Source organism: Ambystoma mexicanum, chromosome 3q (assembly GCF_040938575.1).
Source record: "Ambystoma mexicanum isolate Mex_15411 chromosome 3q, UKY_AmexF1_1, whole genome shotgun sequence".
NCBI lineage: Eukaryota > Metazoa > Chordata > Amphibia > Caudata > Ambystomatidae > Ambystoma > Ambystoma mexicanum.
This window is the reverse complement of record NC_090926.1, coordinates 760,705,404-760,732,696: the sequence shown is the minus strand read 5'-3', so window position 1 is coordinate 760,732,696 and position 27,293 is coordinate 760,705,404. Positions and strand designations below refer to the sequence as shown.

The 27,293-nt window shown below is 44.1% G+C and overlaps 1 protein-coding gene across 3 annotated transcripts in view; it reads right to left on the bottom strand.

Annotated features, from left to right (window-relative positions):
- The window catches only part of GALK1 (galactokinase 1), a 429,466-nt gene that overhangs the window by 237,900 nt on the left and 164,273 nt on the right, over positions 1-27,293 (bottom strand). For all 3 annotated transcript variants that reach the window (XM_069654753.1, XM_069654754.1, XM_069654752.1), the window contains one exon: positions 344-533. In XM_069654753.1, coding sequence (XP_069510854.1) covers positions 344-533 — 190 coding nt within the window. The remainder of the gene's footprint in view (positions 1-343; positions 534-27,293) is intronic.

The window sequence follows — 27,293 nt, the reverse complement described above, 5'->3', positions numbered from 1 at the left end:
TATATTCACAGATTCATGCACATTGATAAACCAGCAGCCAACATTGATGTGACAGGAAAGTGCAAGTCAACAGTAATATAGTTTTATCCGTACATACACACACACACAACACTTTCGCCTTACCGATTTACCGCTTCTGCAGTTAGTCGGATAAAATCAGAACATACTGTACACATCCCTAAACTTGAACTGTAAGGTCTCAGTTTAAGTGTACTTTTAAGTAAGGTTTGGGAAAGTCCATCAAAGTGTAGCTGAGATTTCAAAACCTCTTTGGACAGCCATGAGACGTCCGGAAGTATCCCACAAATGTAAATGTGCATTAAGAGCATATGAGCAGTCTTACCTCTGTAGTGCTGGATAACTCCTTTCACATAGTTAAGCCATCTAGGTTTTCCAGGTGTTAGAGGGCTGCCTTCTCTGGGGGCTGCAAACCTCACCATCCTGGGTTCATCGGCTTCCTTTGAGGTGGTTATGAGTGAGATGACTCCATCGTCTGTTCGGCTGCCAACCATCACGGTCACAAGGGACAGAGCCTGTGCACACAAAACAGACATGTGTCCAACACATGAATACTAGAGCATCAGCATCACCATCAGAAAGACCTCCATACATACACAAACACATCACAGAATTTCCACACTTTGAAACTTATTTGTAATGGTGATATATTTACATTCAATAAGTCAACCTACTTTTACTAATACAAGCATACTTGACAAAGCCCCTGCATGGGGAGGTAGGCTTTAGGATGGTGGTGTGTAAAGAAAAAAAACAGGTCTGAGAAATGCATACAGGAAAGGAAGCTGCTGTGTTGCTGATAACTTTTTCAGCCATTTGGAGGACAAACTCCTAAAGTTTCCAAGGGAAAACCCTTTTGAGTATTGTGACCGTGGAACCACACAGCAGAGGCGCAAAAAGCATTGGAGATGCTGGAAAGAACCAGTGTGTCTACCCAAAGCAGCTGGGGACCCTGGGGAATGCCAACATGCATTTAGATGGTATGAGATTGCTGATGCAGAAAATACAAAGTTTGTTTAAATGCAGTCAAGGAAAAATATAAAATCAGCATCCAGTTTTGAATGTGGACAAAACGGTATGAAGAAAAGACCTGATCAAGTATAGATGTATGAGATGCTAGTGTAGGGACAAGTTTGCAAAGAACTGTGATAATTAAAGAATTTTGAAACACATAAAGAAGCCCTGGCAGGTGAGAACACCAGACAGCTGAAAATGTATCAAGATTCTGGGCAGGGGAGTATACCAGAGAATCAGAAAACCGTAAAGAAACATCCTGACAAGCGAGTATACCAGGCATCTGAAATTGATGAAGATTCTTGGCGCAGGAATATACCAGGTGATCTGTAAATTTATCACAAATACTGTAGAAAGACCGTTACAACCCTTATTGTTTAAACACGAACTCTGTGAGTCCAGTGAAGACACAAAGGAACTGTTAGCTAAAGGAACATTTTTGTAATTCTATCTAAGAATCAAGGGGAAGGGGAACAACCTCTAGATCCAACAATCTTTACCTTGAAGAACATTTTAATTGGAGTCATTTTTAGACTTTTGGTTTTCAACACGTTTTGCCATCATCAATATAAAGACATTTCTTTGCACCTTTTGCTATTCTGTTTGTAGTGTGAGGGTCAGAATAAGGTGCTTTGGGCACAAGACAGGCCCTTAGCTACAGTTTCTATGTAGGAAGGTTCCTCTTTAGAATAGGGCTAGAGAGGTATTTTCCCAACCCCTATAGTTTAATAAAAAATATCTGATTTTGAAAATATGACAACTTTGTGCCCTACTTTCATTTCTGACCCCCCCATAGGGTGTTAGAAGTGGGATCAAGCTCCGCGGACAAACTCAGTAACAGAGCTTCAAAAGGGGACCGCATTCTAATACCTACAGGCTTAGTCCTCATAATCCCCATCCTGGAACCTACATTAGACTTGCCTCCAAGTCAGATTTAGCCGGGTGGTATAGCTTAGACATATTAGCAGGCATCATCCACCACAACAACCGGGGAGTTATAAAGATACTAATGAAAAATAACGGCAAAAAAGCCCATCAAACCAACGTGAGGAGAGAATATCCCAGGGGATTTTCCAAACGGCTCTGTTCCCCAAACCCCAGGAAATTAAGACTAGTAAAGCAGAAATTGGATACTAGGGATTTGGGGAGGCAGACAGAGCCTCGTGTTACACCTGAGGCAGCTCCTCTTCCTATGACAGAAAATGAACCTGAAGACATCCCCGATTTAGCCTTTGCCCAAAGGAATGATCCCTTGCTTGCCGAGCCATTTCTTCAAGCCTTACCCGAATGGGAGGGAAGGAAGAAGGGTCGACCATTTTTTTTCTTGAGAACTTGGCCATTGCATGGGAGGTCATAATGGACCTGATGGTACCCATAGGTTACAAATTGTGGTGTCCAAAAGTCATAAGAAAATTGTGCTGGAGATCACCCACTCCCATCTGACAGGTGGACATCTAGGGACAACCAAAACCCAAACACAGATCCTCAACCGGTTCTATTGGCCGGAATATATGACGATATAAAGAACTTTGTGGCCAGGTGTTCCCTATGTCAGAAGGCCAGTATCCAAATGCTCCCTTCAGTTCACCTGCAGTCCCTACCTATAATAGCCGCGACCCTTTTTAATCTGTATTAATCTATATTTGGCTGACCTTCGTGAGGCCTTTATTATACCACATCTATGTCCAGTAAAGGTCGGCACTCACCTAACCAGCTGGCTTGCTTATGCAGATGACCTCCTGCTACTAGACCACACCCCAAAAGGACTGCAATCCCTGGTAACTGCATTGAATAGGTATGCATTTACAAACTGTCTCTCAATTAACATCGCTAAAAGTAAAACAATGTTATTCTCTCGTAAATGACTATCCAGTGTGTCCTCAATTGTTCCAACTTGGAGTGTGTGAGCTCGTACAAATGTCTTGGTCTCTGCATTAATACCTTCAACTGGTCCACTAACTGGCTGGAAACTGAAAATAAGTACATGAAACATGTTAGAGCAATTACTGCATATATTGGGCATCCAGGTGGCATCTCGATATCGACAGTGCTGTTACTTTATCGAACAAAGATACTGCCCATCCTCTACTCTGGCACTGAAGTTTAGGTTAATCGCTATCTAACCAAAATGTATTGCTTTGAAGCAATGACTCTACGCAACCTCTGCAGAATGCCACGCGAGCCATCGATTGAGTATCTTTACTTGGATTTCAACCTCAATGGAATAGATCGGAACTTCATTCACAGGGTTGTGATGTGCTGTGAACACCTGCGGGATCTTCAGAATGGCACCTCAATTGTTACCTTTTTCTCTGCATTCCTTCAATTGGATAGATGTAATTCTTTAGGGACACTAGGAGCAGTTACATCGCTCCATCTTAAATGGCAGGTAGGCTGTGTTAATCTAGCAAAAACAAAGAGGTGATGGCTGGAAGGTTTAGAATTAATCTTAACCACTGGCAATGCTCTGGGCAACCCTCCAGACCACCGTTCTTCGCCTGCCAAGCCATTACAGAAGGGAAAGACCATATGCAAATCAGGCTTGGCCCCACCCCAAAAGGGGCAGTCCAGCCCGAACTGCCAGGCCACATCCCTTCTGCACGAGACCACAAGCATCCCCGAGTGGGACGGGTATGCCCAGACGTGGGTCCCGTGCCTGCTGGGCCTGGAGACCCAAGCTACTCCTCACTGATGAGCCCCAACAAGGGCGAAACATGTTTGGGGATGCTTGTGGTCTCGTGCAGAAGGGATGTGGCCTAGCAGTTCGGGCTGGACCGCCCCTTTTGGGGTGGGGCCAAGCCTGATTTGCATATGGTCTTTCCCTTCTGTAATGGCTTGGCAGGCGAAGAACGGTGGTCTGGAGGGTTGCCCAGAGCATTGCCAGTGGTTAAGATTAATTCTAAACCTTCCAGCCATCACCTCTTTGTTTTTGCTATGTCACCCCGAGTGGGACGGGTATGCCCAGACGTGGGTCCCGTGCCTGCTGGGCCTGGAGACCCAAGCTACTCCTCACTGATGAGCCCCAACAAGGGCGAAACATGTTTGGGGATGCTTGTGGTCTCGTGCAGAAGGGATGTGGCCTAGCAGTTCGGGCTGGACCGCCCCTTTTGGGGTGGGGCCAAGCCTGATTTGCATATGGTCTTTCCCTTCTGTAATGGCTTGGCAGGCGAAGAACGGTGGTCTGGAGGGTTGCCCAGAGCATTGCCAGTGGTTAAGATTAATTCTAAACCTTCCAGCCATCACCTCTTTGTTTTTGCTATGTCACCCCGAGTGGGACGGGTATGCCCAGACGTGGGTCCCGTGCCTGCTGGGCCTGGAGACCCAAGCTACTCCTCACTGATGAGCCCCAACAAGGGCGATACATGTTTGGGGATGCTTGTGGTCTCGTGCAGAAGGGATGTGGCCTAGCAGTTCGGGCTGGACCGCCCCTTTTGGGGTGGGGCCAAGCCTGATTTGCATATGGTCTTTCCCTTCTGTAATGGCTTGGCAGGCGAAGAACGGTGGTCTGGAGGGTTGCCCAGAGCATTGCCAGTGGTTAAGATTAATTCTAAACCTTCCAGCCATCACCTCTTTGTTTTAGGCTGTGTTAATCTGTCATCCTCCGGTGACCTGTATTTAGTAAAATCACAGCTGAAAACTGTGCTAAGCCAATTCAGTTATGAACAACACTTGATGAATGTATACACCAAAAAGCCCAGTGGCACTTATTGTGAACATAGAACAGTCCGCCAGACAAAACCAACATATTTCGACGCCTTCACAAATAGCGCCATAATGCGTCAAAATTTGTTACTGAAATTTAATTTAAGCGAAGCACTTGCAACCAAATGGGCACTGCATGGGCTGGATAGATCAGAACGCAGATGTCTTTGCGGCATCCCCGTTTTAGAAACCTTAGTTAATTTACCGATTGACTGTGAGAGCCGAATATTAATTGGGCAATGTTAAATGCGCTCGTATAGCAACACCCATGATTGTACTGACATGCTGCAGCTCTGGACGATTTGTATTGAGTGCAACGATCATAATTTGATATTTCACATGGTCAAACTTTATTGGAGATATGTAGAAATTCTGAAACTTTTAGGTTGTTGTAACAGAGTAATATTAACAATCCTATTGAGGTCTTGACTTCTTTTAAATAGTAAATGATGAATTTATCTTATGACCACCAGTTTATGATTTTATAAGATGTCTCATTTTAAACAGTAATGTTTTTATGCCTTTCTGTTTGTCTGATCAATTGCCTGTATATTTGCTCAATGGTGTGTACTTGTTATTGTGTTAACTGGTTTTATTCCTTCTGTGTTTGTATATACAAAGCCATTTGGCTAAATGTATATTATCAATAAATAAATTAAATAATATATATACCGTTTTCACTCATAGGTATGGATATAGTTGGACCCCTAAAACCATCAAAGTTGGGAACTTTCTGAATCCAGTGAAGACATAAAGGAATTGTTAGCTAAAGAAATGTGTTTGTCATTCTGTCAAAGAATCAAGGGGAAAGGGAACAACCTCTATATTCAAGGATCTTTACCTTGGAGAACATGGTCATTGGAGTCATCCTGAGACTTTTGCCATCATCAAAATAAAAGAAATCTCCTTGCACCTTTTGTTTGTGTTTCTTTTTGTTTGTAGTGCGAGGGTCAGAATAGGACACAAGGACGGATTTCTATAACAAAGGACATCCTGACACAAACATTTTGGTTTCTTGGTAGGGAAGTTCCTCCTTAGAATAGGGCTCGAGGGGTATTTCTTTCCAACCCCTTTTGTTTAATACAAATATCTGACTTTTGACTATGACAACTTGCTGCCCGGCTTTCATTTCTGACCCCTCAAAGTATATACTATGATGCTGCCAGAGAAACTTCACCTCGCCCACTTACCGGAATTCCTCTGGTTTGACCACCTCAAAATAAAAACATACTACTGCGAGATCCCTGGCAGAGATCAAAAGCTCTTCCTAGGCAGACATAAAACAAGCATATGTTATTGGGGTTGGGGATTGACTCAGAGCTTCTAGCCTGAAAAGGAAGGGGGAGCCCATTTTAATTAGCTTGTAGGCCTTTTTGACTCCTTTACAAGAGGCTACTTTCATGAAGGGTTGGAATCTTAACCTCCTCCTCCTCCCAACCACCATTTTCCAGTTTCAATGCTTCCTCCTTAAACCTCACAGCAGCTCCTAGCCTTCATGCAGTGTTCCTGCGGGATTGAAAAGAGGCTTGCTATTCCCCATTTTTACATGGTTCCCGTTGTTGGGGCAAGGCATTTTAAAGCCCCAACGAGGGAAAGATATTTACAATCCGTAAAGTTTTAGGCCCAAGTGCAGTAGAGTTGAAAGGCAAAGTTGTCACTAAAACATGGCATTCAATGTAGTTAGAAGATTTAGAGTCTTTTTTTATTAACAGATTACAGTTACAGTAGGTATTAACATTATTAGTAGAATGGACAATGTATTGCACAATGTACCATTTGCAACACTTATGAAGCGGGAAGCTTCGCGCACATGGGAACAAAAGTTAACGTGGGGAAACTGTAAATGTGAGGGTTTGATAAAGTATCAAATGTAAAAACATTACAGTATATGAAAACATCATGGAATGTGCAAGGATTTTTCACTCAGTTTAAAAGTCAGTGTAAGTTTCAGAACTTATTGATTTGCAGGGAAATGGATTTTCGGCTGCCCTAGAAGGCAGCATGACCAAGGTCATGATAGGGGGATAGAAGCGAACTGCATATGGCCGGCTTCGGAGAGGAGAGCAGGGTGCAAAACTATTTTTTCAGAGTAGTTATGGTTGGATTGAATTGTAGATACAAGAGGCAATTTCCTTGGACGCACGTAGGTTCTTGCATGGCAGAGTGAAGGAAGGGTTAGTTCATAAACCACGTGCAGGCACAGGGTTTTCATGGGCTCCAAAGGAGATAGGTAGGTTGTGGGTTAAAGACTATCAGGTCTGAGAGGGCAGTGGCAACATGACAAACAAATAATACAAAGACGCCCGAGGGTTTGAATTTTATGGTTGTTGCAAAGGAATAATAGCTCTGTACAATCACCATCTGAAGTTAATGGATTTCGGTCACATTGTGTGAATAAATGATTGTTACAATCATATGTTTGCTTTTTATGTGGAAGTTGTTTTGTGCAACGCTATGTACTAGTTCCTCGTTCTGCAGTGGTAGCTCCTGTTGACCAGTTACTGCTGGATACCCAGGAGCTGCTTGTAGCTCCTGCTTATCCCATCTGAATTTCGAGGCCTGCCACACCCAGCATTAATTCAGCTCATTTACTGCCCCAACACACAATCCAAACTTCCACACTTAATGGCCCGACTTCAGGGCCCTTTAAAAGGCTTGTGGCTTTGTCTCAGACCTAATGCTATTGGCTCCTTTAACTGAAAAATTGAACCAATGGTGTCAAGAGAGGAAGGAAGTAAAGCGAGAGAGAGAAAGAGAGAAAGAGAGAAAGAGAGAAAAAGAAAGAGAGAAAGAAAGAGAAATAAAGAGAACCCACCTGAAGGAAGCCACCTCCCTAGTTGAGCTGCGCCACAGGAGAGCAGGTACGCAGCCGAGGGCGGAAAGTGGGAGAAGGGCGACGAAAGGTCTGAGGCGCCCTTGAGAGGCAAACCCTGGGAACACCAACCAAGGGGTAAACCACACCAAAGAATCAGCAGCCATGGAAGGCCGATTTGCCCAAAAGCGGTGCAACTACAGAATACAGAATGTTCTGTTATCCAATTTTGTAAAGTGCTTGTTCGCCCGAAGGCATCTTGACACTGGGGGACAACCTAAAGACAACCAACTTCACTCAAAAGAGTAATGTTCTGAGGAGACACCTGAATTCCAGATGATTGCGGGTCGCTCTTAGTGCAAAAGGCAAAGCATTCCACAATTTACCAGCAGCTATATAAAAGGCCCGGCCTCCCATCCGAGAAAGACGAAACCTGGGGATCACCACCAGGCAGACATTAGTGGAACGAAGATCTCAGCCCAGACAATAAGGAACACATCTATCCCACAGATACACTGCTCCCTGCTGATAAAAGCTTGATGAGCTAAGCAGAGAGTTTTGAATTTAAGGCGCCTGGCCACTGGAAGCCAGTGCAGAGTTCAAAGAACTGAAGAAGTGGGAGTACCATAGGGTGAGTTTGTAGCAATACGAGCTGGTACGTTTTGCAGTACTTGGAGACGATGGATCAGTCCCACTGGTAGAGCAAAGAACCGGGCATTACAATAGTCCAGTTGGCTAAGCACAAGAGGAGCCACAACAGGAGAGGACTGGGTAGAAAAGGAAGAGCCGTCCGAAGAATCCTCAGATGAAAGTGGCCGGCTTTACAAACTGCACCTACCTGAGGAGTCATAGAAAGAGTGGAGGAAAGGACAACTCCCAGGTTTTTCTCCACCATCACAGGAAGAGGGAATTACCCAGTGTAGGGGGGCAAAACGAAGGAGTCCAAAGCAAAGAAATAGGGGGAGAACCCACCCAATGAAGTGGTGAAGCGAACCAGAAATTATCCTACAATGGGGTGAACTGTACAGTGCTTAATTTGTGGAGCCGTTTGGCATGGCTCAGCCCTGGCACTTATTTCTGAGCCCCAGCACAGCACTTATTGTCTCAGTTTGATTACAATGTGGTGTTTCAGCAACTTTATTATTTCATCAGTCAGTCAGTAGCAACCACAGAACAAGCAACAACAGTGTGCACTGGGCAGGTGTCTCTGCATCCTGGGCTGGCTCATTGCAATCCATGAGCCTGATGACCCACACCGACATACGTGGCAATGCTATTTATCCATTTCATGACTAACACAGAGATGGAAGGTGACCATGCTGGGTGCCCTTGCTGGTCATGTCCACACACGGTTTCAGTCAGCCTGCATAACATTGGCACAGCTCCACTACTGGAATAACCAGAAGCACTGCAACAGCACAGTGGGTTGACAACATTAGGACAGCAAGCAGCACCAACACCTGGGAAATGCTAGGGAAAAGGACATTGCCAACGAAGAGTGGATGTCTTGAGTGCTGTGATGAATCCTACGGACACCTCAATTCCCTGCCTAAAGTCTCCTCCCAGGTGGCCACCAGGGAAAGGCGAATGCTTTCTGACCCTGACCTTGGGGTGGGGAGCGGGCAGGGGTGGAGTTCTGCGGGAGGAGAAAAGGCCCAGTTGAATGAGAGGACTCGATGGGATGAGACACAGTATTTTTCTTCCTCTAGGAAGGATGGCTCCACAATGGCAAAGTATGCAATGGCTCGTTGTAACAACCATCTTGCTGTTCCACAAGATACACATGTAAATAGGGGTGAAAACAATCACAAACTCTGAGGCCGTGGGAGAAATAAAAACCCTTCTAAAATCCTGGAGACTTGTAAAGTTAAAGAACTCCCTAATGCCAAAAAGGTACAGTGAAAGGAAATCTATGAATAATAATGACTTAAAAGAACTGGCTTCCCCTTTTCAATCAAGTCTGATGGCTAATCCTTATGATATTCCTTTAAAGAAGGTTACAATGAACAGATTTGGGTTTAAAAATAAAACTCAATAACCCAATTCTGCAATTAGGGACTTCTAGTCCCATATTTCCCTAGGTAGTGGAACGAGGAAGAATACTAAAAGGATACCATGTTGTAGGAGTGGTCAGATCATTAATTTAAATGACCGACACCTGACGAAGACAGAGAAAGTTAAAAGGCCCCTTCAAGTGCAGGCCATAGGAAAAAGCAGATGAGGCAAGAAGCTGAAGCAGTGTGGTTCATGCAGGCAGCCTAGGCAGAAGCTGAAGGAGAGAGAGGATGCCGGGACCACTGTTTAGCAGATATCAGCTGCCGGACATGAGAGGGTCACTGTCTCAAGTCCTGAAGTGCAGAGGTTGCGGAGCGGCAAGCAAAGGTGAGGGAAGCTTTCCTTCCCAGGAGACTGTCTCGGGTGGCTGGTGTGCACCCGAGGGCCTCAGGAGTGAATGGAGCTCCTGTTGCAGGTGGTGCGGGCAGCAGCAGACTAAAAGAAGCAGTTTTCCGAATCGCGAGGAGCCACGGAAGCAGAGGTCTTGCAAGCGGCGAGGGGATCGGAAGTACAAGCCTTACCTGGTGATTTGACATGCTGTTAGTGACACCAGAACGCTCCGTACCCGCTTGCATGGACAAAGCAGGCACTCAGTGAATATGCAGCACTCGCGTAGGAGTGAAATTAACTATGAAAGCATTTGTGAATACCGGAAACATTGAAAAGCAGTTAAAGCAGCATTCGCGTATGAATGAAAAGTAAGTTTGAAATTCATTAATACCGAACCATTGTAAAACAGCAAAAACCTTATGCAACCAAGCCAAATGACTAGAACCTTAAATATGTGAATTTGTGGAAAACCCAACAACACGGTGGGGCAATATTGCGTAAAAAAAAATAATAATAAATAAATAAATAAATAAATAAAATAAAAAAAAAATAGTACCTACAAGCATTGCCCAATCCAAGAGAGACTGAAACCAAGGCAAATACAATCCAACAGATGTAACCAACAACAGGAGGGGGAAATGAAAGGTACATTAGTTGTGAAACCTGTTGCCTGCGTTTTGCACAACATATGGTAAAAACTGGGATAAACTCACATTGCCAAAGTCAAGGGAGAAGCAGAATAAAATCCTAATATTGTCAGCATTTGGTTACTTGTGCAGATGGGAAACCGGAGTGTCAAAAGGCTGCCCTTCTGGAAAAGGATATTCAGAAGGTGAGGAGCATTATTGAAAGGCACCAATGTCAATCTTGTTTTCCCTGAAGATTTGTTGAAAGTTGAAGCTGCAATGTGTTGAATATTGTGAAGCTGTTCTGAACCTTTTGCCAGTAGATCTTAATTACAAAAGCACTTGTGGTAAAAACATTGTTTGGGCAAGGGAGTATACCCGGATGGCCAACCTTTGGAGGAGTAGGCCTGGCATGTGAGTAAACCAGGTGTGAACTGAGGTAGTAGACCTGGCAGGGAAGTAAACCAGGTAGATGTTGGTGAAGTGCTATGAATTGATCCTGATGAAAACCAATTTATGTTGACTGTGGTACTGAAGGTAGAGCTGTGTAAAGTTATTAAAAAGAAGTTACATTCCTTGAGAACTTATCAGTTGTGGCAAATCATCTTGACCAAGACAACTATTGTTCCTATTGATGAACTGATAAATTGTCCTTTGTCTAAGGAGGATAAATTGTGCACTTTGAACCTTCTATGTGCTTTGTTGAATCACATGAGTTGTTGGAACTTTCTGTTAACATGCTGAAGTTGCAAAGAACTGTGTTGGAACGTTGTTGCAAACCAGGATTTCCTTCATTTCTTTTCTTGAACTGTGAAGCAGAATCCTGTTTAATCTGGGGAAAGGGAATTTGCCCAGGTTACAAGGAGAGACTGTTACATTACGAATCGAATCATTTTTGTTTTGAACTGCAATGCATTTCCTGATCTATTTGTTGTATGTATAAGTGTGAGGGACAGGTATCCTTTGTTACAGTGTTTTCTTTAGTTTATTTAGGCAGGGAAACCTCATCAGGGTAGGGATAGTGAGGCATTTATCCAACCTTCTAATTTAATAAAATGGCATTTGTTGAGAAACCTTCACAAACTTGTCTGCCTCACATTTCTGACCCCTCACTGTGCCAACCTACACAAGCAGATCCTGCTGCAGTGTTTGACAAGAACGTTATTCTGCTCAGTAATGATTTTGCTTGCATTTCGTCATCAATTTGCCATAAAAGGCAAGCATGTTTGCTCAGGTTTTCTGTGACCAGATAGTCAATAAGTTTAACTTGCCAACTAAAGAACCACAGCAAGATGTTAATAATAATTATATAAAGAAGCACTTAAACGGGTCTCATTTGAAGGCCCAACTAGTATGTTACCTTGTTCTGTTGATTGATATTTGTAAATCACATGCCTGCCATAGTCAGTGCATCCATCAAACCTAATGAGCATGTGCGAGGCACAGCATTAATCTGAAATATGTTGACAATGTGGAGAACAGCCGTGTTTCGTGGCAACAATGGCAGGGAGTTGCCCGCCCGATGTGTCACAAGAATACTAGGAAAATGTGGGCTGTAGCACTTTTGTTTTTACAAATTAAGCACTGGAACTGCACAAAAGAGTCATAAGCCCAGACATGATTTTTATCACCTCTACAACCAGAGCCTTTCCTCCACCCCAATGGGATTGTGCTGGATCCGCCCAGTAGGGGTTGTGGTAGTTATAGAGGTAGAGAGAATTGGATACCTGTCACAGAGCATCAAAGGGAGAGAGAAAAAGAGAGGGGGACAGGGGGAGGGAGAGAGAGCGCGCGAGAGAGAGAGCGTGAGAGAGGACAATAAACCCCTGCAGTGGGCTAGCAATCCTCACTTATCTACCCATGGCTGATATACTAAATGTCATTCAACTTATGAAGTGACTACTGTTGAACCTTCTACCAAACGAAACATCCACTGTAAGACAATTTACTGCAATATACACAGATGCCACTTATACACACTTAAAGCACATGTACAAAGATTCTCAATGAATGTTCACACCCTCCTGCAAAGAAATAAGTAATAGAAAGAGACTGCAATTATTGTGATTAAGCATAACACGCTCGGGAGGATAGCTCAGCGGCAACGTGCTTGCCTTGGAAACAAAATGACACGAAGCAACACAGGTTCAATCCCCGGGTCCGCGCTTAGAAACCTCTGGGTATTAAGCGCGTTATAAATACGCAACTAAGAGACACATTCCTGTAACAGCACCTCGATGCCCCCGGGCTGTGAACGCGCTTTAAAAATGCAATTTTCAAAAATATATATATATAATAAAGGTTATTAATGAAAACACATCTATCATGTTTAGCCTTAATCCCTACTTATAATGAATCTGTCATATATGTAGAGCTTTAATAGGAATTGCTCTTATATTGAAAGGTATCTTAAAAGGGCATTTTTCATGCAAATTGGCTCTCTCCAAAACGCCTCACGGATATTAATAACTCTGATAGTACCTTGCTTTTAATACATCTTCCCTTTCTCAATGTGATTTCAAACCAGGTAAAACCCATCATATTCACACCACTCCAGTAGAGAACTGAACACGGACACCAGGAAGCTGGAGGGAGGCTCAAGTTGTACAATCCCAAAAAGCATGAAAGCCACCTGAAAGAAATCATGGTCTCGAATAACTGTAACAGGAGCCTTAAAAGAAATTAGCGTCAATTGGATTAACCATGATGCAAAAATAAGCCAAATCCAAATATAATAGTTCAATGGGTTTGAGCCATGCGTTTGATGCTACCATATACAGCTCAATGAAAAAAGGATGGTTCTCTCAAAAAGTCAAAAGGAGAAGCTTTTTGAGCCTTTTCAATAAAAAAAATAAAACTGTTTGTGCTACAAATATCCAGGTCAGAAAAAGGAGCACAAAGAGCCCCTCCCTTGTCCATAAACCAGAATGGAGAGCGCTGTCCACCTTGGGTCCTCAGCTCAGCTCTGCCTCGACAGCACTCTGTGTTAATCTCGAACAGCACCCCTTTAACTCCTCCCAGAAACCCTTGTTATAGAACTTCTGAATTGTTTAGGTTTCATATTACACTGGAATTCAAAACATATGCACAGAGCGCATCCAACATATTCCATGAGAATATGTTTACACATTCTGAAGGAATATGGAACATCGTATTCACCGAGCTTCACAGGACTTAAGGCCTCCTAGAATATCCAACCATGGCTGCCTTATTAAGAGTAAATTCAGTAGGTGGGAGATCAGCCCAGACCATGGTTTATTATTAAAGGGAACTTCTGGGACCATGTATATAAACAAAACAGCCACTGGATCCAAGCCCAGAACCTATGTTTACAGTGTTCTCTCATGTACCATAAACATATGATAACCTGGCTTGAAGCCCAGACTTCACGGAGGGCAGCAAAAGATTGTTTAATTATTTATTTGTGCACAGTATATGAATACAATTCAAATATAAACACAGGCCTCATTTTACTGAAATGCATGAATATATTTTCTTCCAGCTCGGCTAAAATACATGACAGGCTTGAAGGGTCAAGTAGCCCAAAAGGGGCAAAACTAGAGAATGTCAAAACAAAGAGGTGAAGCGAACCTGAGAATCATAAAGCCTAGGGGGCTGAATAACCCACGAGGGGTTGAACCAGAAATTATCCCACAGAGTGGTGAACAGCATAAAAGAATCATAAGACATGGGGGGGGGGTCGAGAATCCCACAAGTGACTGTAATAGAGAATAATGCACAAAGGAGTGAACCCAAAACCCAGAACGATAAGGCCTGGAGGGCCAGAGAGCTTATACCAGGCTGAGGAATTCGAGAACTTTAAACTATCAATTTTTCCTGAGCAAACAAACTCCTAAGCATCAAGAGGAGGCCACACGGGTTGTGAAACCCAGGAAAGAAGTTGAAGAAAGACATTCACTTAGAGGGAGTAGAACTTTGTGAAAGATAGAAACTGTATGAGCCTTCTGAACACTGTACTTAACAAGACCTTTTTGATCTTTGAACTGTATCAACAGGCCACAGCCTGAAGAGAAGGAGAGAGACTCTTAAAACATTATTGGTGGGAGTCTGGGACTAGCCACCTAATGCCTAAAATAGTGAGCTTAACTAGTTTAGCGAGAATGTATGTTACTTATGTTATTAGTGGTAGCGAGGGAATGGGACAGATCAGGTTTGGGACGGAGGACTGAGCCTTTAGAAGACATACTGCCAAGCACTGGTTTTATTAATTATTTTCCTTATTTTTTAGCATAGGGAACACAATCATCAGTGTAGTTGGTAGGGATAGGAGAGGTGTTTCTTTTTTCTTTAATAAAATTCCTAGCTATATCATTTCCTCTGGTCTGTCTCCTATCTCTTGGTCATCACACTGTCTTTCACACGGCACAATCCCTCACCCACCCCCGGACTCAAAGGAAGACAAACTGCCACCTCCTCAAGAAACTATCCCTTAACTGCAAACTCCCTCAAAATGACTGTCCCATCACAAAACAGCAATACCTCGTCAGAATCATGTAATACTCTAAATAAGCTTCTCCAACGGCACACCAACACAAATGCATACCTAAATCAGGATCCCATCTCAGCCACTGTCCTGAGAGTGCAACACTTCCTGTTCTGGAGGACCTTTTTAACATCACCACCAAAAAGCAGACAGCCCTTCTAGTTCTCCTCAAGCTCCCATCACTTTCAACACCATCGACCACACCATCCTACTAAACATCTTCTAAAGATAAAACGGTTCTCTACTGTTTTACCTCCTTCCTCCGCGACAGGACACACTTTGTCTCCATATCCCCTGACCAATCATATCCAACCCCAGTCAAATACAGAGCACCACAAGCATCTTTCTCATCTCCCCTTCCATTAAATCTGCAGGTTGAATCCCTCAGACAGACTCTTGGTGGCCACAACATTCACTTTCATAAATACGCAGAGGACACAAATATACTTCCAAATACCCTCTCCTCTCAGGCACTGTTTTCTCCACTATAACCGAGTGGATGGCCACCCACTTCCTAAAATTCAACCCATCCAAAACTGAATGCCACCTCATCTGCCCCCAGACTCAAAGCCAACCTCGCCCCCTGGTTCAAAGAACTCACAATGGACAACCCACACATATCCTTATCCACACCAGTCAAAGCCCTTCGCTTCACAATCAACCCCCACATATCCTTCGCACACCACATAGCCACCATTACCAAAACATACATCCTGCAGCTACACATCATATGCAAGATAAGACATCTTTCCCCTTGATGACTGAGGTTCAGGCACTAGTTCTCTCCAAGATGGACTAAGGAAACACAATCCACACTGGACTAATCAACAACCCTTTAGTGCTCTTGCAAGCGTAAGGAAAAAACAGCAATACTCATTCAACATCTACCCAAACACTTGCACATCACCCCAGCTCAACTGGCACCCCATACCCCAGAGAATTGCTTTCATTGGACTATGCATCGTACATAAAACCATCCACCCTAACATCACATCCTATTTTGACAACAAATAGAAACCCTTCATCCACACAAATACCAGACAGTCCAACCAAAATATCCTAACACTGTCCACTCTGCAAGCTAACCTGAACACAATACATGCCTTCACTCAATAGAAACCCAGAGTTTGGAATGCATTCCTATCCCAAATCCTGCACCTTTCATAAAAGCCTCAAAACCTACCTCTTTCTTTACACCTAATACAGCTATACCACGTCCCCTGCTATCCTTTCTCCAACCTAGACTTCCTATCCAGTTCTGAAAACAATGCAACTAATTTTTCATATCCTCCCTTTGAACTTTGTAAGATGCTCTGAGACCCTCTGGGCAGGGCCAGCACTTTACACTTTTAAACAAACAAATATTTATCACCAATTAATCTCCCCAAAGAGAAAGCTCCCAGATAGAGAATTGCAGAGCAGGAAAAACGAAGACTCTAGATGGCCTCTCCAGCTTTGGAAAGGGTGCTTTAAGAAGCAGTTTAATCTTAGCTGTCTTGGTAAAAGATCCAGTCCTTGGGCACGGTAGCAAAAGGGGAGTTTGTGAAGGGTTGGGGGCTGAAAGGAGCAGTGTTTGAATTTGGTTTAGGAGCCACTTTTGATTTGCTCCCAATTGGAAGAACCACCATCTTTGAAGTAGATTCCCAATTCCCACCATTCCAATCAGGACACTCAAACAACTTAATCGACTGATTAAACATTCGAAAGACCTGGAGACTGCTTGTTCCTTGTCATGTGTTTACAAAGGCATCCCATTTCCATCTTATTCAACCCTAGATAATTGTTTGTGTGTGGTTTAAATAAACAATTTTGTTTGAATATTACCCTGGTTCAGTGTATAAGTAAAGTTTTCCACAACATGATCGGCAGATGCCTAGCCCACTTTACTGGAAATTACCTTATTTTCTTTGTTGCTTAAGAAAGTAAACATACAATGCAAAGCAAATTGCTACTATAAGAATATATATGCTGAAAGTTGACTGCCTCGTTTTCTATTTGTAAGAAATACAAATATCTGCATTAAGAATGTTGATCATTGTAAGCAAATTTAATGCATTTAGGAAGCATATAGAACTAGGCCTCAAGTTTAGCATTAGGCCTGATTCAACTAAGAAAGAGAAACCACTTCTGTCAAGTATCTACAGGCAGAATGGTGAAGGATTGCTTTGCCTATTAACAATGTATTTATTCACACGCTTAAAACCGCAGCACGAGCAAATGAATTTAAAGGAATGTTTTCACTGCCAATATTACATGATGGTGCAATAAGAAGATTGGTTTGAGAAGGCCACTGCTAGAAGAATCGCACTGTTTGATTGTAATCACTGCATGCAGCTGCACATTTCTCATATACACTGGACACTGACCATGAGCTTCTGAACTGGTCTGGCTTCACATAGCCTACCATTGTGTTAATAAGGGAAGACTGAAGCCATCCTTGGTGAGGTCGTATGGGGATCACTGTCCTCGAATGTTCCACTCATTGTATTGCAACCGTTTGGCTGAAAAGGGTGCAGATGGGTGTTGATTGAGGGGACGGGGCAAACAGTCTGGGATTGCATGGGGACCTGTATGATGTTCCTGTCCAAGTTCACCTGTAGTGTTTTTTTGTTAAAGATTTGACAAACTATCCTCACCCGAGATAAGTGTCCAGCGTCTGTTTTCCACAACATATTACAACATCATTTTGTACCCAATTCTGGTCTGCCTTATTTATAGGTACAGAAGACTCTTGGTGGCAGCCTTTTATTTGGTGTTCGAACATGATTTGGACTTCTTGTGCATTGCCATTTTTGCAGTATTTGTGGCACATTCGAGAGAATTCCTTTTGTCCTAGTCTTCATGGTCTTGCCCATTGACATCTGCTGGAAAGGCTAACACACATACCTTATACTAGGAAGCACCGAGAGAGAGGAAGTTGCAACTCGACAGGTCTCAGAATATGAATCCAAGCAAACGGAAGAGGTATTTGCATATACATTTTGATATATGGGCGCCACAAAGTAACTGCTTTGTCGCTGCATAAATCAAACATAAATAAATTACATTTTGGTTTTCCCGCAGCAACGCGATTATCTCACAAGAATTGAAGCCCCAACCATTGTTTGGGAAGGCCTCCCAGGAACTGCCACAATTCTAGTGGCACGATGCCAGGCATATTTTTCATCGGAATGTTGTGTGCCGGAGCCCAAACAAGTCCTTGAGGGTTCCTTTGGGGGCCTGCATTCAGGGGCAGGAGTGGAGGGAGTTTGAATGAGTGTGTATTGACTGTTATGGAGGGGAATGAGGGCAGAAGGGCGGTTCTCTTTTTCTGCTTCTAAGCAGGTGCCAACAGATCCCATGTATAACAGATCCTGCAATCTCCACCCCTCTCAGTACTCTCCCCTTCTGTGTCCGGTAAGGCAACCACACAAGTGTCTATGTAAAATTTCCCACTCTATGTCAATAATTTTAGTGATCACTATTCCAACAGGGCAACTGGCTGAGGTCAATTAAAATACAAAGAGTATGCCGAGACCAGGCAATTTGGATTACTCCGGCTTCTAAGCACTGCAATGAAAAAATTGAACCATTTAAAAATGGGTTATCATAATAGATACATAGTTATATCACTATTGTATACCCAATTTGTAAATGCTACTGAACCAAAACAATGCAATCAAACAAAATCTTAACGAAGAACTTGGGCCCTTTTAGGTACTTCAGTATTTCTTCAACCCCTCCCCCCGCCCCATTCTCCCGTCCAACACACCCACAACTCTCACGGAAAGGTACAACAACAATTACAAGGATCCATGTGTCAAAGCAGAAAGAACATAAGATGATAAAACAATGTCTAGTAATGACCAAGGGAGGGGTCCTACTCCTGCCCTAATTGCTCCAACTTCAAGAATCTGATTACAGGGAATGTTAAATATTACCCATATTACAGAACAGTGGATCCCTGTAAGACATGTTGGCACAAAATGGCACCTATGGCAACATATGAACAACCAGCACATTCTAAAGCAAGCGAGAGGATGCAAAAAACAGGGGAATTGAGCACAAGTCGAGCATCAGACTTAAGTGACAAGGTATCAGTAGCACGTGACAACTGAAAAGGCGAAACATAACACGAATAAAGTTATTTCGAAAACGGTTAAAAAAAATATGCATGATCCATGAGGCATTTGGTGTACTCTGTTCCACTGGTGTTCACCCAAAAGGCTATTGGTCAGGTTTTAAACTTGACCTTACACACACTACCTTGCCTTCCCCTACCACAATGAAGCACATTGGCGACTGCTTGCCCATGGCAGTGATTTTGTCTAGCCTGAATGTACTTCTTATTGGATATACCATTTGTACAATGCTTTGAGTATGTGTGGATGGTCCATATTTCATATTTGCCCCATGTCATTCAATAGTGTTTTCTCTGTGTTGGTTTCCGGTAATAAATCCATGACTGCAAGTACCAGAATGCATTCAAAAATAACAAGGATTGGATAACAATCTTCCAAATGTCAAGGGACAACTATGTATAATGATACCAGATGCTTGCATTTTGTTATTGGTTTTTCAGTGTCTAGGTCACCAACTTAAACGATTCATAAAAATAAGTTTAAAAAAATGTTTCATAAGGTGGAAATTCTCAGATTCAGTCTGATCCTTGTTATCTCCACCAACCCCCTCCTCACCTGAAGTCTTTATGACTGAGGTACCGTCTGAATCAGAGTCCCAGGATTCATCCGTTGGTATCTCCTTTCTTCTCTGTCTCCAAGAGTCGCTGGGCTTCTTGGGCGTCCTTACTCCTGGTTTGGTGCGATGGGTATGGGCTCCACTAGAGGCCACTTTGCCTGAGATGCAATTTGCCTGGCAGTGGGGACCCCAGGGAGCCCACCCCAGACCAGGGAAAAAGCCTTGCCGAAAAAACCCTGGCAGGTTGTGATATCTTGCTGGGACTACTGGTCCCAGAATGCACTGAGATACTGAAGGAGTAGGCAAAGTACACAATGGCTCCAAATAAACACCCAAGAGGGCAGCAGCAGGATACTAGGAGTCCGGAGTGCTAGGTTGCAGAAGAATATCAGGTTCCTCGCAAGAACTGCGAGTTAGGAAAGAGGGAGTTCCAAGAAGGTAAGGTAAGCAGTAGACAGCATACAGCGGAACAGCCGTCCGAGAACGGCAGAAACGGAAAGGGGAAGCCGTTCGGAAAGCGGCCAGGAGGAAAAAAGGAAAATAACACACGAGCGCTGGGAAACACTTTCCAAATACTGGAAGTTGCAACGCAAGTGCGTTAGCAACTTCCGGGAATATAAAGTCAAAAGACTAGAACGCGCATAGCGATTCCAGGGAAGGAGTCCGTCTTCTACCTTCTTTCCAGTCTCCATCTTGGGTATAGTCTCCACGGCGGGCGAGTTGTGACAGTATGACCCCTTTTCAGGCCTCCACCCCCTGGTTTTCCGGGATGGAGGTGATGGAATCTCCGTAGTAGACGAGGAGCAGAAATGTTCTTAACTGGTTCCCATGTGCATTCTGACCTTGGGTATCCTTTCCAAAAAACCAGGTATTGTAGTACACCTCTTTTGTATCTGGAATCCATGATGTCGGAAACTTCATATTCCTCAGTGGTCTTTGGAGACTTTTGAGGGGAGCTTTTTGTCTTTCGTGAATGAGGGTCCTCAATATATGGTTTAAGGAGTGAGGTATGAAAGACAGGATGAACTCTTTTGAGAATCGGGGGAAGGTCCAGTCTAAAAGCCACAGGATTGATCTTGGCTGAGATACGAAAGGGCCCAAGATACCTGGGTGCAAACTTTCCTGCATGAACCCATCTGGGTAAGTACTTGGTGGATAACCACACCTGCCTTCCTACTTCCCACTGAGGATTTGGGCTTCTTTTTTGATCTGCCCATCTTTTACAGTCTTGTCGAGCTTTTGCGAGATTGGATTCTGATACTCGATGCATCCTCTGTATGGTATCCAGTAGATGATCCACTGAAGGTGTGTTTGTAGGAGGGATACCAGAGAGAGGTATATGCTTTGGGTCGTAACCATAGGTGCACTTGAAAGGACTCATGCCTAGGGAGGTATGTCTAGTGTTGTTATAAGAGAACTCGGCCATGGGCAGAAGATGGAACCAATCGTCTTGTTCTTGGTTACAAAAACACCGTATGTACTGTTCAAGAGTGGCGTTCAAACGTTCAGTTTGCCCATTGCTTTCCGGGTGGAACCCTGAGGAAAGAGATCTCCTGATTCCTAATGTTCTGCACAGAACTGTCCAGAATTTGGACGTGAATTGAGCGCCTCTATCTGAGACTATATTGGTGGGAATCCCATGTAGCCTGACTATGTCCTTCAGAAAGACTTCTGCAGTCGTGCTGGCAGTAGGGAGTCCTTTAAGAGGAGAAAAGTGAGCCAGCTTGCTAAAGGAATCGATTGTGACCATTATGGCGGTGTGTCCACAGGATTCTGGCAGCTCCACTATGAAATCCGTGGATATCTGTTGCCAAGGTCCTTCGGGCTGTTTTTCTTGTTGTAGAAGTCCTAGGGGTTTGTGGTAATCGTACTTGTTTTGAGCACACACAGGGCAGGTCTTTACATACTCCTTCACATCCTTAGCCAGGGAAGGCCACCAAAATTGGCGAGATGTTAACTCTAGTGTGGCTCTTTGGCCCTTGTGTCCAGCAGAGGGAATATCGTGACACCAGGACATTGCTTGTACTTGGAGTTCTCGGGTTGGTATATACAAAGCTTCCTTTTTAAAGAGAAAGTTGCCCTTCCCTTTCAAATCCATTTCTGAACTCCTATTGTTCTGTTGTTCCGCTTTTACCCGTTGCAAAAATGTGTTTATGTTGACGATGAATGTCTTCCCTGCTAACATAAGTTCCTGTTCTGGTAGATCTCCCGAATCTTCACCCATACTCAGAGAAAGGGCATCTGCCAGAGTGTTGTCCTTTCCTGGGAGATAGGTGATCTCAAAGTCAAATTGTGAGAAGAAATACGCCCACCTAGCATGTCGTGAGTTGCGGCATTCCATCTTTTGAAGGACTTTAAGGTTTTTATGATCCGTACGGACCAAAAACGGGACTACAGAGCCTTGTAGCAGATGTCTCCATTCCTCACACGCTTGTCGGATGGCCAGGAGTTCTTTTTCTAACACGGAATAGTTGCGTTCACTAGTGGTCAACGTGCGTGAAAAATAAGAGACAGGATGTTCTAAGCCGTCTTCCTCCTTCTGTAGTAATGCTGCCCCGATAGCACCAAGGGAAGCATCAGTTTCCACTATGAACGGGCGTGTTTGATCTGGTTGTCCGAGGATCGGAGCTGTTACAAAAGATCTTTTCAAGGTTTGGAAGGCTTGTTCAGTGCCGGAATCCCAATGGAATTTCACCCCCTTTTTAAGAAGATTGGTGATAGGTAGAATAATCTCAGAGAAATTGGGGACAAACTTTCTATAGAAGTTCGCTAGTCCTAAGAATCGTTGGATTCCTTTGACATTAGAGGGTACAGGCCAATTTGTAATGGCATCCGTCTTGGCTGGATCCATCTGTATGTTATCTGCAGATAATATAAAACCCAAATATGGTACTGTGGATGCCTCAAATATGCATTTTTCGGGTTTAGCTAGTAGACTGTTTCTCCTTAAACGTTGTAAGACTTCTGTTACCAAGACACGATGTTCAGCCAGGGTGGCAGAAAAGACAAGAATGTCGTCTAGGTAAACGACCACTGAGGAGTAAAGCATATTTGAAAACACATTGTCCATGAATCGTTGGAATTGTGCCGGTGCATTGACTAGTCCAAAAGGCATTACTCTATATTCGTAATGTCCTAGAGGTGTCCGGAAAGCCGTCTTCCATTCATCCCCTTCGCGGAGTCTTAAAAGGTGATAAGCTCCTCTTAAATCCAGCTTGGTGAAGATCCGGGCCCCCTGGACAGCTTCAATGATGTCCTTCATTAATGGCATAGGGTATCTATCTCGCACTGTAAGACTATTCAGACCTCTGTAATCTATACAGGGACGTAGTTCTGTTGTTCCTTTCTTTGGAATAAAAAAGAGAGAAGCCCCTGCTGAGGAAGATGACTCTCTAATAAGGCCGTTCTCTAGGTTGGTGGCAAGGTACTCTTTCAGAGCTTGCTTTTCCGGTAGTGACAACGGAAACATTCTCCCGAAAGGCACAACTGCTTCCGGTGTCAGATCAATCTTGCAATCTTCTCTGCGATGTGGTGGTAGAAGGCGGGGTTGTGTGTCTGTGAATACATCAATGAATTCCTGATAGGGAGCTGGTATCATGTTGACACTGAAGGAATGATGCAGTGTTGCTTGAATGACTGGGGTGATTTCTGTAGTTAAGCAATGTTGACTGCAGTACTGTGATTTGAAGTCTACTGTATTCAAACTCCAATCAATGTGAGGATTGTGCTTTCTTAACCAGGGAATACCCAGTATTACCGGAAAATGTGCCGCCCTGATCAGATCAAATGAGAGGTATTCCTGATGATTAGCCATCTTTATCTTCAACTCCTGTGTTTCGTGACTAATTGGGCCTGATGTTAGTGGGGTACCATCGACTCCTTCCACCGGTATAGATCTGATCTTCGGTCGTCTGGGTAAGAGATGTTCCTTGGCCCACTTATCGTCCACAAAGTTGCCAGCCGCTCCACAGTCTAACATGGCTATGCACTCCACGGACCCTGTCGGCTCCCATTCTATTAGTATCTTGATCACCATAAGACTGCAACAGTCCAAAGCCGAAGGATGCGCTAAGTGACAGGGATTTATGGTGTTCACCCCTTCCCTTTCCCTGTTTAAGGTTGGGGTCCTTCGTTTCCCTGTCTTTTGGGGGGTACTGCAGGACAATCTCTTAATAGATGGCTGTTCGACCCACAATACATATACAAGCCGAAGTCCCTTCTTCTTTTGCGTTCGCTAGTAGATAGAGGTCCACGTGTGGTTCCAATTTGCATAGGTTCTTCCGTGGATCTCTTTTCAGGCATCGAAGAGGGGTTTGGTCCTGATAAAAAATTGCGTGGTCTTCTTCTTTCTGCCTTCCTTTCTGCCATACGGAACTCTACTTGTAAGACTTAGGAGACCAGGTCTTGGAAAGAATTAGGTCTGGCAACTCTTGCCAGTTCGTCCTTAATGTCTTCGTGGAGTCCTCTTCGGAATATAGTCTGTTGGGCAGTTTCGGGCCATCCTGCTTCTGCAGCTATCCTTTGAAATCTCACAAGGTACGTTTGAACATCCGATGACCCTTGTCGTATGTCGAGTAGATTTTCAAAGGCGGAATACAAGACCTCCGGTCTCTCGAACCTTTCTTTTAGTCGTTGTGTGAATAGGCCGTAATCAATGAGAACCGGATCTGAAGTAGTAACAAAAGGCGTAGCCCATGCCAGAGCGTTGCCTGTCAGATTGGATATCAAGAACCCAACCTTAGTTCTGTCTAATTCGTAGGTCCTGGGGCGAAAGGCGAATTGGATTGTGCAGGCATCCAAGAATTCTTTTAATTTCTTTGGGTCCCCATCATATTTCCCACACGACAAGGGAAGAGGGAGTAGTTCTCCTCTGTTATCATCCCGTTGAGGTGCCCGTTGTCCCAACTGTTGAACCTGTTGCTGTAATGCTGTATTGTCAGCTCTTAGGGACTGTACTTCAGCCGTCAGGGCCTGGATGGCATTTACCATTTCTTGGTATTGTTCTAGGGAGGCCATAATCTCTGGGCGTTGCAATCTCTCAGATTCAGTCTTCTCTCAGATTCAGTCTGATCCTTGTTATCTCCACCAACCCCCTCCTCACCTGAAGTCTTTATGACTGAGGTACCGTCTGAATCAGAGTCCCAGGATTCATCCGTTGGTATCTCCTTTCTTCTCTGTCTCCAAGAGTCGCTGGGCTTCTTGGGCGTCCTTACTCCTGGTTTGGTGCGATGGGTATGGGCTCCACTAGAGGCCACTTTGCCTGAGATGCAATTTGCCTGGCAGTGGGGACCCCAGGGAGCCCACCCCAGACCATGGAAAAAGCCTTGCCGAAAAAACCCTGGTAGGTTGTGATATCTTGCTGGGACTACTGGTCCCAGAATGCACTGAGATACTGAAGGAGTAGGCAAAGTACACAATGGCTCCAAATAAACACCCAAGAGGGCAGCAGCAGGATACTAGGAGTCCGGAGTGCTAGGTTGCAGAAGAATATCAGGTTCCTCGCAAGAACTGCGAGTTAGGAAAGAGGGAGTTCCAAGAAGGTAAGGTAAGCAGTAGACAGCATACAGCGGAACAGCCGTCCGAGAACGGCAGAAACGGAAAGGGGAAGCCGTTCGGGAAGCGGCCAGGAGGAAAAAAGGAAAATAACACACGAGCGCTGGGAAACACTTTCCAAATACTGGAAGTTGCAACGCAAGTGCGTTAGCAACTTCCGGGAATATAAAGTCAAAAGACTAGAACGCGCATAGCGATTCCAGGGAAGGAGTCCGTCTTCTACCTTCTTTCCAGTCTCCATCTTGGGTATAGTCTCCACGGCGGGCGAGTTGTGACAGAAATATTGATAAACCCCCACTGCAAACGGAAGCATATCGGACTGGGAAACAGGAGAACACATGTTTGGATTTCCAAAACCACCTTTATCCCATGGAGCTGAAAGAAAGACCATTCTGTTGCATTAGGGGACACTACCCCATTGTATTTCATTACGATTCACCCTTAACCACTGAACTGACCTAACCCAATACAAAATGGGCTAAATGGTATTTACTCTTCCCCATGAACCTATTTTTCTTCCCATTACCTCTTCCCTTTTTTCACATTTTCTTCCCAGTTTCCCTTTCCCAGTTACCCCCATCCTTCCCTGTATACTCCCATCTTCACCCCCCCTTTTTCACCCAACTTAGGTTTAAAGTTTTTAATTTGTCCTCATAGCAAGTTCCTGTGAACTACTAGCCAGAGCACCCTGGAGGCCCCTCCCTACCTCTACTTGGTCTTGGAGTGACAGCGCTAGGACTTCTTGGTGTTAATAGGAAGTCCTTTGGAACAGATAGTTTTTCCAGGCTACCAATGGACATGGGCCTACTAGCGGAATAACCTCATTATAAAGCCTGGATTTTCCTAGCGATCTACATTTTTCCGAGTCATACTCTTCCATGTCCCCATTAAAGGATAGGAGGTTGACCTGCGCCCAGATAGCAAGAAGAGAAATACATTTATGTTAGTTTCTACTCTCAGAAAGCGAGAGCGAGTACAAGAAGCATCACTCTCAGGGCATCTCTTTCTGAACAGTAGGCAGCATTATGAAAACCACATGTTCCTGGGTGGCAAGAATTAGATGAGGACTGGAAGAAAAGAGTTGGACTCGGATGAAGATTACCCACATGTAATCTGGTCATTACTCATCAGCCCTCTTCCTTGTGCCCATCCAAAGAAATTAGGATTTAAGAAGTAGGGCCAGAGATATTCACAGCAGAACCCCATAGGAGAGAACAGCAGCAGTCGGTGTAAATGTAATCTGGGCATCTACTGTGGCACAGTTCATAACAGCCAACCTCAAAAACAGCAGAACAATCACTCTGGGCCACTTTGTAGTGCAACAGGGCCATAGTAGGAGAGGCCCACATAGTTGCATGACACACGTAAAGTGAAGCAGTGCCCCTGTAAGCCACCCAACAATGTGGACAGACCCCGAATCCCTTCAGACATAGAAACCGGAGCCATTTCATGTGCCAGGAAGATGGTCATCCTTATCCATCTAAGAGAAGGAACCTTAGGTTTTGACCCCAAGTGACCCAGACCAAAAGAGATCAGGAGAAAATCAGTAGCTTGGATGGAAGCAGTGCAATCAACTTAAAACCTAAGCGGATCACCCAACACGCAAATACTGAACCTCTGCCAATTCCACATCCCCAGGCGTGAACAATGTCCTCGTTCTGGTGGAAACATGACCAGACCTTTGGCCTGAAAGGGAGGGGGTGGCCACAGAATCAGAAGTCTCCTCAGGAATGTAAGTGAGGAGACCAAAAGGAGAGCCCCTTACTCACCAAGAAAATGTGGTGACTGACTAAAGTAGTGATGTAAAATTCCTTCATATTTTGAAGTCATTGAAAAAATATGAAAGAAAATGGAAATCTGGGGGGGGGAATGGAAATAGAATACAGATGTAAATTCACTTTGATACTTTACGAAAATAAACGGTATTATATAAAGCTATGTTTGCTCGTGAAAGTACAATGTTTGTTATGTTAAAGTGTAGTGGCTAGCATGTACATGTAAT